Here is an 11,505-nt window from a genome sequence, read left to right on the forward strand (position 1 = left end):
ATTCTGTATGCTCTTCTAGAACAGCAAGGTCTCACTCATGGCTCATGTGTTCAGTGGGGTTGATATGAGGGAAGTTCTTCCACTCTAACATTGGCAAAATGTGTCTTTGCGGGTCTTTCTTTGTGCACAGGAACACTGTCACACTTCCTTTCAGTTGCCCCGTGAGTCTGCTAACATATCCATCATTGGTCCACTCCCGTAAAAACTCCTCACTGTAAAAAAAATCCTTCACTGTACATTTTGATAGTAAACAGCCCTTCTTTCGAAACCCATCCACCCTTCCACCCACAGACGCTCAATCACACCCCTGTCAATCTTGGTGGTTAGACAGTGCAATAGAACAAGTCTAGTGCTGACATCATCTCCTTCACACCCACACAAAATGCCACGGGCCATTTCTGACACGCTCTAACCTCAAATCCAGAATGTCAGGCCTAAACTAAATAAGATTAAACCGCATTAAGAATACCTGTGGGGAAATGGCAGACAGCCGTAATCTTTTCTACATGTGAATAAATTCAGTAAGAAAGGACTGTATGGGAAAGCTTCTTCCTGAGAGTTTGCGACTGGGTAGTAAAGCCATCATGATGGACAACTCTGCTGGCATAAAGCCGAGAATGCGAGTTATGGATTACAGTAAAAGTTGAACTTCATTAGAAATAACCTGTTGTCATTTGTAACTTAAGACTGAGGATGAGTAACACTGTGAGTCACTGAAAAGCTCCTTAGGAGTGTGCTTAAATATGTAGGCAAGATAGGGATGGGGGAGCAGTGATCACATCAGACTTTTTCCGAGGAGTGCATTACACAGTGGAGAAAAGAGAAAATAATTACTCATTAGGATCGCATTATCAGTGTGTGAATTTTCTAAGAAGCTATTACTAATAAGTAACTGTATATCACTTCACGGTAACCAGCCAGATAATGAAATGCCAGTCAGTAACACTGAGTGTCTCAAAGAAAAGAAAAGGAAAAAAATCTCAGCTTTACTGTTCTCGGAAATCATCCCAAACGTTCTGTTCTCGATTCAGGCAAGATTTGTCTCAAAACGGCTAAAACTGTCTTTATCTTTATGGTAAGACTTTCATGGCAGTTATCGTAGACCAGATCATTTTTTGGGCTGGTGTGTATCAGATCAGGAGTACGTGACAGAATGGCCGAAAAGAAACTTCAGTAGTGAATGCAGAAGCTATAAAATATGTTTCCAGAAGAGCAGAAAGTCCCAGACAAGTCCTTTATCAGATAATCAACGTCTTGTTTTTCATTCCACAGCTTTTGTACGGCTTATACACTGATCAGGCATAACATTATAAACAGTGAGAGGTGAAGTGAATAAGACTGATTGTCTCCTCATCATGGCACCTGTTAGTGGGTGGGATATATTAGGTAGCAAGTGAACATTTGACAAGTGTCCTCAAAGTTGATGTGTTAGAAGCAGGAAAAATGGGCAAGCGTAAGGATTTGAGCGAGTTTGATGCAGGGCCAAATTGTGATAGCTAGACGACTGGATCAGAGCATCTCCAAAACTGCAGCTCTTGTGCTCTGCATTGGTCAGTATCTACCAAAAGTGTCCTTAAAGTCACATCTTACAGGACTTAAAGGATCTGCTGCTAACATCTTAGCGCCAGATACCACAGCACACCATCAGGGATCTAGTGGAGTCCATGCCTCGACGAGTCACGGCTGTTTTGACAGCAAAAGGATGATCAACACAATACTACGCAGCTGGTCATAATTCTTGAAACTTGATAGCTGGGTATGATATATTTGAAGCTATATACTAAAACCCCTGAATCACTCAGAAATGATAGAATAAATCTTAGCAATGAATTATATCACGAGCATTACTAGCTGTGTGCCTAAAAGTGGTAACCCTTTGTAATGTGTCCCTTTGGTCAGTGTGTGCTTAGCCTATAGACTATTAGCTTCGGTCACTGATAGGATGTATGAATCTACAGCGTTGGATTGAAAAAATCTTAGCTCTAAAAATCACTGCTTCTTACTATTCTGCATATTCTTCCTATGACCGTTGGTGGTGCTGTTTCTCTGCTTTAAGACATTTGTTACTGGCGTAATCTGACGTACATATTAAAAACCAAACTTTAGAGCAAGATTTTATCTTTCCTCACTATGGCCTGTGTTTAAGGAAGTGGGGATACGGTACAAGATACACATTCTCAAGCTAAATAATTGTTTGTTTATAATTTCTGCGTTATTAGTGTCAAGTTTGGATTGGAAATTGGATCCTGAGTATTTGAAACCTTATTATGGAGACTTGTGTTTTTCCAAACAATCTATGACCAACAATGCCTCTTCTTTTTAACTGTCGGATATCCCTCAAAACCCCTCATTATAAAACACCTTATGGTTGTTAGTTGGATTGTTTAAGTGTTGGGGAAACTCCGAGCTACACCACCAATTAATCAATATCGTATTATATTACACATTAACAGTATTATTGACAGCTATTTGGTATTCATAGCCACAGTTAAATAAACAGGATTATCAGCTGATAAACACCATAGCATTGTTAGGTTTCTGTTCACGCACACAGGACAGAGAGTTTACGTTCACTTCACTGTATTAGGTAAAGCGTTCACGTTCCTTATACAAAGCCGCTTCATCAACATTCGCAAGGCTTTCGTTGCTAATTTTTGCAAAACGAAAAGATACTTCAAGGCATCGATACCCGATTACAATCACAGAAAGCCTCGAAGTTACACACGGCTTCATCCTCCTACCCTTAGTTTGCTAAGATTCCCCAGAAAGGCTTCATGGTGAAAGTTATACAGAATGCTCAGATTTTTGGGGGGGTTGGTTAATGGGAAAGAAAAAACAAACAAAAAGCCTGGGAGGAAATATTAGAGCTTATAAGAGTCTGGAGTGCCAATATAAACTGGCCTTATCTCTTGACACATGACAGCAGCTTCGTTGTGATTTTTCTCCCATAATTAAAGTGTGTATGCAGCGACATCATGTGGTGACAGGAGGAAATACACCAGTCAGCCACCTGCCACGCTAGTTAACTGAATAAAGTCATACAGAGTCAAGTTATTATCAAGCTCACTTCCATTTGATGATCATATTAAACACGAAAATGAATAAATAAAACAGTACATAAAGGCTGAAACGTAGCGAGCTCACAGGGTACAGGCTTCAATATGTACTGAAAGGAACGAGCTTTTCTGATGCAAACACTATTTTAAGTCAAGACAGGAGGATGAATGAAGGCCGAAAAGTGGTGATGAGGATTAAATTGAGATTAATTATGAAGCAAGTTATGAAGCGCGAGCTTAGCTAGCCGCCATTTTCTCCTCACCGCTGGCTGCTGTTGTTGTTGTTCTCGGGGGAGGAAGGATCCGGCGCGAGGACACTCGACTTTCTCTTACAGCTCGCTTTTCTCTTCGGTCTCTCACTGCTCGACTCCGGCACCGCGACTTGTGTCTGGTCTGTTTCCTCCATTTTAAGACACGGATGTACTTCTTTAAAAAAAAAAAAAAAAAGATATGTATTTTTCTGAAATGTAAACCGAATGGGGAAATGTATGAATACAAACGGACCCGGACAATGACTGTTTGAATATGGCGGAAATTTGAGTCGTAACCAATAGGAAAGAGAGAATAGGTGGCGGTTGATAGGATACGGTGGTGGAATGGGCGGGGTTATTGTGAACGCGGTTCCTCAGAGTGTACAGTGAAAGGCGCCATTGTTCTACTCGACCTTCAGATGTTTGAAATGGAAAGCGACAGTGTTTTATTTGCTGTTCCCCTCCAGCAGCTTTTGTATTTTAATAAAAAGCCACGACAAAGTGCTTCCTCTTGCAGAAAACACACAAACACACACACACACAGTCCTGCCATCTGCTGGTTACAAACACAGGCTGTTAGTTCAGGCAGAGATAAAGATGACACAAGTTGATGACTGGGAAGCCATTTCGCCTGTGAAACTTTATCTTTAAGGTTGAATTAAAGAACATATGCATGAAATTTTCAGAACATTCACGAATGTATATGCTACGCCAGCACGTATACTAAAATTGCTGTATCATGTATCATGACCCCAACTTTCTCAGCGAAGAAAAGTATGCTGTAATGTATGTGTGGTGATAAACGCTTCATGCCCTCAGTTCTTCTTTAATGATTTACTTCAAATGTACAATAATTCATACTGATCAGGGTTGTGGTGGATCTAGAACGCTTTACACTGAGCGTAAAGTCAGAAAAATGCTCAGTGGGATGGATAGCATCATCTGAATTTGGGGGGAAAATGGGAATGGGAGGGGGAAAACTACACCTTCTCATTCTTTTTTTTTTTATTTTCAATGATATCAGAATATTCACTTTTGAAAGTACAACCCTTTCTACCCAAAATCTATATTAGATATATAATAATGTATTTTAAATTACAATTCAAGATTCTTTTAATGTCGCTATACTGAGTCCAGAGAAATTAGAGCAGTGCAATTCTTATATAATGTACAAACTATACATACATTTTAATTCCAATTTTTCAATTCAATTTATTTGTATAGCGCTTTTAACAGTAAACATTGTCTCAAAGCAGCTTTACAGAACATAGGAACAAAAAACATACAAAAAGTCCTAGATGGTAGACAAAATCAACTAGTGTGCAAGCCTGTGGCGACTGTGACAAGGAAAAACTCCCTTAGATGGTATGAGGAAGAAACCTTGAGAGGAACCAGACACAAGTGTGATTATAAATTGTAAACACCGAAGAGTGTGATTATGAACACTGTCATTTCTGCAGTTATGTACAGTCTACAGTGTGATGCAGATACACAGATATGATGTATAGTTTTAACAACAAAATAATGAAATAAGAAAACAACTGCAGTCAAGGCAATGGTAAGTAAATAAGTAAATACTATTTATATACACTGAACAGGCATAATATTCTCCAAAACTGCAGCTCTTGTTTGTTGCGCATGGGGCTGTATAGCCGCAGATAGATCAGGGTGCCCATGCCGACCCCTGTGCACCACCGAAATGGGCACATGAGCATCAGAACTGGACCACGGAGCAATGGAAGAAGGTGGCCTGGTCTGATGAATCACGTTTTCTTTTACAAAGAGTAAGAGTAAGTGTGTGTCACTTACCTGGGTAACACATGGCACCAGGATGCACTATGGGAAGAAGGCAAGCCGGCGGAGGTAGTGTCATGCTTTGGGCAATGTTCTGCTGGGACACCTTGTGTCCTGCCATCCATGTGGATGTTACTTTGACACGTACCACCTACCTAGCATTGTTACATACCATGTACACCCTTTCATGGAAACGGTATTCCCTGATGGCTGTTGTATCTTTCAGCAGGTTAATGCGCCAGGCCGCAAAGCAAAAAATTGTTCAGGAATGGTTTAATGAACATAACAACGAGTTTGAGGTTTGAGTCAGCCCAATCGAGCATCTGTGGGCTGGTCTGGAAAAACAAGTCCAATCTATGGATGCCCCACCTCGCAACTTACACAACTTAAAGGATCTGTTGCCAACATCTTGGAGTAGATATAAATAAGTAATTGCATGATAAGTCGAACATAGGGATTTGCATATGATGAGAGGGTATTAAAATGTCACGGGATATAAACGTCAAATAATATAGAATTTAAAGGGCAGTGAATGTAAACATACTGAATAATATATGAATAGACACATACTGATGTATACAGAGAATGTAAACTAATAAGTTTTGTGTATAGAAAAATGTTGGATCCGATTGTCGCAATCCTTCAATTTGTGTGTGTGTGTGTGTGTGTTTGTTTACAAGCCAGCAGCATTCAGCTTCCGTATTGTGCTTGGGTAGGAGCTGTTCTTAAGTCTATTGGTTTGTGAAGAGATGGATCTGAATGGTTTGCCAGAGGGCAGCAGTTTAAATAGGTTATGTCCAGGGTGAGAAGGATGTTTACTTCACTTTTGAGGCAGCATGCAGTGTAAAGTTCCTTTAAGGAAGATCACCCCCTAAAGGGCTTTCTTGTCTGCCTCTGTGCTGCTGGAGTATCAGGTGGAGATGCAGTAAGTTACTACACTCTCAGTAGAGCAGCAATAGAAGGACACTAGCAGCTGCTCTTGCAGGTGGTTTTTCTTAAGGATCCTTAAAACGTAGAGTTGCTGCTGTGTGACTGCTTCAGCAATATTTGTGCCCAGGAATCTGAAGGCTGAAACCCTCTCCACGCAGACTCCATTGATGTGTAGTGGTGTGTGAACCTTGTACCTTCGGAAGTCTGCAATGAGTCTGAGATGAGTCCAACAACTGTTGTGTTGTCTGCAAATTTGATGATAGTGTTAGTAGGAAGGGTTGGGTAACAGTCGTGGGTGTAAAGGGTGTAAAGAAGTGGATTCAGGACACAGCCTTGTGGGGCACCTGTGCTGAGGGTTAAGGTGGAGGAGGTATAGGGGCCTAACCTAACCAGTTAGGGGTGGTTGATCAGAGAGTCCCTAATCCAGTGGCAGAAAGATGAAGAGAAGTCCTTCCACTTGATTACCAGTCTGTCAGGGATGATTGTGTTGAACACAGAGCTATAATCAACGAAGGGCATCCTCATGTAGTTTCCCTGGTGGAGTGGTGTGGTGTGTGCAGTAGCGATGGTATCTTCTTTGGACCTGTTGGCTTTGTATGCAAATTGATGTGGGTCGAAAGTGTCTGTTAGATGTGTTCTTGGACCAATCTCTCAAAGCACTTCATAATGACTGGGGTGAGTGCAACCGGGTGGTAGTCGTTGTGGTTGATGATGACTGTTTTCTTCGGTAATGGGATTATTGTTGCTGACTTCAGGCAGGAAGAAATAGTGAAATTAATAGGTAAAGCTAGCTAGTATTGCTACCTCACAGCTCAAATGTCCCGCGTTCAACAGGTTAATATCTGTTTCTTAAGTTTCATATGCCGTCCCTGGGTTCACTTGGGTTTCCGCTGGATTTTCAGGTTCCGTCACACCTCCTGAAACATTCCAGTAGGTGAAGATGTAGCTATATGAAAGAAATGTGTTGTCTTTTGGATTGTTCTCTTTGTATTGGGAGCGTTGGATTTAGCAGATATCCCGATAACAAAAATGCCAAAAATCATCCAGCATTTCCTTCATCTCTAACCAACAAGTCTTACATTCATCTAAGAAGCAGCTCTGGCAGGCAACTTAATTCTCTTGAACACCCACATGTGCTGGCACTTAACAAAAACTTTATTCAGTCTCGAAAAAAAAATGTTCATCAGCAAGGCAAAAGAAAAAAAGAAAAAAACTCATAAAATGTAACAGAAAGAAAAATGACAAGGCAGAAACCACCATGACACATTTCACTTTATTAACAGCCAAACCCACACAATACAGATACTATTATTAAAAAACATATATTATTAACATCAATTGAGCAAATAACAGCCTCCGTTGTAATATTATAAATATAAAATGAGAGGACATTTTTATTATATGTTTTACTCTGAACAGCTTAGGCTAATAAAACATGAACAATTCCCTGAAGGCATAACTCCTAACAAACGAGCTGCTCTCTGAAGATTTATTTCAGGACATTTAAACGTGCCCACTGAAATAACTGAGCTCTGCATCAGCACTCCTGGTGAGGCTCCAATAAACTGCTTCACCACAACACAATACAACGGCATGGGGAGACGCAGCTGAAGACCATTTCAGAACGAACGTCAATAAAAAATCTCGGCAAATATGTTTAATCTCAGCTCATATTTGAATTGTTAAATAAAACTTTTATACAAATAAAGGATCGCATGTTGATTGCAAATAAGCATAGTAGCTGGTTCCATAATTAGGGCTGTTATAATTGACGGATTTTACCGTGTAATTTAGGATTTATATTGTTAGTACGCCAACAGAGGGCATCACAGTTCCAACAGTACGTATTTCCAAACAGAAGCTGTTACTCTTCAGAGCAAGTCCAAGAATCCATTCGGAAAAGAAGGATCGTAGACGCAGTCCTAAATCTTCAGTCCTGGATTGAAAACACCGGGTTCTGCTAACAAAAGTCTGACACCAGGATTTATGCACGCTCATGGTAATATTTATAGTCATCACCCGGAACATTTTGTACAGGAGAAAACTTCATATAAAAATAATATATAATATAAATAATAATATTTGTTAAAGATTTGCTTCGAGTGTCACGCCACATGCAATTGGAAGAAATAAAGGCCCAGAAAACAAGGGGGTGAATACCGGGTGAGATTTCCACCCACTAGGAAAGAACATAGTTTCAACTGATATAGATTGTAAATATTTAAAATAATGCCTGTTTAACACTTTTTACCAAAAAGGCCAAAATTTTCCCTTTGGGTTTTGTTGTGTCTATATTCAGCATTAAATGTCTTTGCCATAGTGGTGGTTAATGACTCATATAAAAGTAGAGACTCGGGGCTTTAAGAAATTTTTATAGTTTATTCATAAGTATTTCTGTTTTATCTCGCTTACCAGTGGCGATATATTCATAGAAAAGTTACAAAAAAAATGTCTTCATACACTTTATTTATGTTTATATCTTCATGATATTCATGATATACCCATTCCTGCTCTCTGAGATGCGCCAAGTGCTTGCATCTAAAATCTGAAGGTGTTTATCTTTAACCACTAAAATTCTGTGTAAGGTTTTCCTAACAGAGGTAAAAACATCTCAGACTGACAGCCAACAGAGTCCTGACTCATTTTATATCACACTTGTGAAGGTAAAAGCTTTCATTTGTTGAACGCTGATTGAAAATGCCTGGTAAGTCCATTTCAATTCTGGTAAAAAGGGTTAACACCATCTGTTAGCACCATCTGTTTACATCTGAAAAGGCATCATCATATACTTTATCCCTGTAATTGGTAAGCTTTTAGATTACCCCAGTACCAAAATGCATTTGACGAGACCCGCACAGCTTCATGCACAACGAATCCTGTAGAGGCAAACATTTAAAAACATAAAATAAATGTTAATTTACACCGACCAGGCATAACATTATGACCACCTGCCTAATATTGTGTTGGTCCCCCTTTTGCTGCCAAAACAGTTGTCACCCCTCATGCACTGTGTATTCTGACACCTTTCTATCAGAACCAGCATTAACTTCTTCAGCAATTTGAGCAACAGTAGCTTGTCTGTTGGATCCGACCAACACGGGCCAGCCTTGGTCGCCCATGACCCTGTCGCCGGTTCACCACTGTTTCTTCCTTGGACCTCTTTTGATAGATACTGACCACTGCAGACCAGGAACACCCCCTACAAGAGCTGCAGTTTTGGAGATGCTCTGATCCAGTGGTCTAGCCATCACAATTTGGCCCTTCGTCAAACTCGCTCAAATCCTTACGCTTGTCCATTTTCCCGCTTCTAACACATCAACTTTGAGGACAAAATGTTCACTTGCTGCCTAATATATCCCACCCACTAACAGGTGCCATGATGAGGAGATCATCAGTGTTACTCAATTCACCTGTCACTGCTCATAATGTTATGCCTGTACTAATTAACTCATGATTTGGTTTTAGAGTAACATCTTTTTTTTTTTTTTTAATCATCCAGGACATTTCAGAGTGCTCTGTCATCAGTAAGAACAGTTTCCGATAATCTCTCATCTTAAATATGAAGGATCTGTCGGGAGTATGATAAGAATACCTATTTAACTTTGACCAGATGTCTGTAAAAAAAAAAAAGAAAAAAAGAAGATTTGCACATTATCTGGTCTTTCTGGAGAAACCAAAAAAAAAACAACATATCTACAGAGGAAGCATGCAAGAATGAAAAGGAAAAGGGCAGAATATGGAATGAAATTACTGGAGCGTGAACTGAAGATTGGTTCAGGATTGTTTATTCACTTACTGTGAAATGTGGCAATAAACTAAAGCATGCTTTTCTCTCTCTTTTTTTTTTGGCAGGACATGAAGTTAAAATTAGGATAGCACAACTGCAATCCACACGAAAAGTAATACTTAAGACATGCATGAGATCTTTAAAATTGATCGACATCTTTATTACCAATCATCAGAAAGTGTTGCCTTGAGCAGTCGAGTCTCGACCAGTTCAGCTGCTGAAATCATTATGCTTCGTCTTTATTAAAGTAACATCCAGGATCTCTAAATCATCAGCATCTTATTTTACTGCTGAGCTTCACAATTAATAGTTCACCCAAATTAGTAACACACTGTACATAAACCTAATGATTTATACTGTAGCACTGGTGAATTTATAATTCTGATGGGTCTGAAGGTGTTGATTCGTTTTTCCAGACAAATTATATATTTATATATCATATTAAATGCATACCTTTTAAAATGCAAGTGTTTCTATAGTAACAGCTCCTTCCCAAGGACATGGTGGATGCTGAACATAAACAGACTTGAAACTACTCTGGAGAAGATGATTTTTGAGCATTTTGGAAGACGTTTCCAGTATCAGAGCTTAGGGAAAGCTGTAATGATTTTATTTAAGTTTTCCAACAGGAGAAAGTCTTAATGCTAAAGTGCTTTGCAAGAGAAAAGAGAAGAAGAGATGGTGATGGACTGTTTATTAGTGTTGAAAGCAAAGTAATAGCATGCACTACAGAGAAAAACGGAGAAAAATGATGGCATGTCTTCATTGAACACTGAAACTGCTGCCAGGTTAGAAAAATAAAATGCTTCAAAGTTTTTCTGTCTCCTCTTATATGACCTCCCGTTACAAAAGTCAAACCCTGAATCGAATTTAAGCTGGGATACTGTGCAATCTATAACCCAATTCAGTCCTTTATAACACAATAAAACTGACATTTTCATTCAGACACAACTCGAGCGTAGGTGGACTGGTGGTTCAGGCAGGTTTAAGCCTGAACATGCAATCAGATGAACCCACTCACTACTACATCGAACGTTAAAATGAAGACTTGTCCCCAGGCATTATAACCGATTTCAAATGGTGCTAGAAGAAAGGGCAGACTCTAAGCACCAGAAGAAATCAGTCATCCTTTGATGGGGTGAGAGAACAAGGGAAGGAACTCTTGCATCTTCCGTCACAAGTCCACACAGCGCTGTTCAGGAAAATCAACAAAGACTTGGGATTTTGTCAGAAGCGATGCGTTTATTAAACGGTCAGCGATGAATAGATGAATGGATTCGTAACCAAAGAGACGAGGTATTATTATTTTCACTCTCTATCCTTTGCCCTACATTCACATTAGCACGAATCGAATCTCATGCCACTTGTAGTTTGTCTCTAAAGCAACTGTTGCTGTTGTTATGATTAGAAAAAGTAATATTCAAAATATAAACGGTTAAAAAAATGAAAGTGAAATAATCAGTGTGAAATTGGTTGTTTGATGCTGCATGCTAGGCTTAGCTATACACACACACACACACACACACACACCAGCTTCATTCCAAGCTTTATTTTTCTGTCTAATGTCTTTCAACATGTTTAATAAAAGGTCATGTATGACAGGGCAAGATGAAACCATGGTTATTAAGTTTTTCTGGTCAAACAGTAAACGGGAACTAATTGAGTGATCAGTAGGGAATTGAAGAAA

The 11,505-nt window shown here is 39.5% G+C and overlaps 1 protein-coding gene across 2 annotated transcripts in view; it reads right to left on the reverse strand.

Moving 5' to 3' along the window:
- The window catches only part of net1 (neuroepithelial cell transforming 1), a 25,931-nt gene extending 22,417 nt beyond the window's left edge, over positions 1 to 3,514 (reverse strand). The window contains exon 1 of one of the 2 annotated variants that reach the window (XM_058416700.1): positions 3,320 to 3,514. In XM_058416700.1, coding sequence (XP_058272683.1) covers positions 3,320 to 3,462 — 143 coding nt within the window. In that variant the 5' untranslated portion in view covers positions 3,463 to 3,514. The remainder of the gene's footprint in view (positions 1 to 3,319) is intronic. The other variant, XM_058416701.1, reaches the window with a different exon arrangement.
- Between the last annotated feature and the right edge of the window lie 7,991 nt (positions 3,515 to 11,505).

The sequence above is a fragment of the Hemibagrus wyckioides genome, linkage group LG19 (genome assembly GCF_019097595.1).
Source record: "Hemibagrus wyckioides isolate EC202008001 linkage group LG19, SWU_Hwy_1.0, whole genome shotgun sequence".
Classification (NCBI taxonomy): Eukaryota; Metazoa; Chordata; class Actinopteri; order Siluriformes; family Bagridae; genus Hemibagrus; species Hemibagrus wyckioides.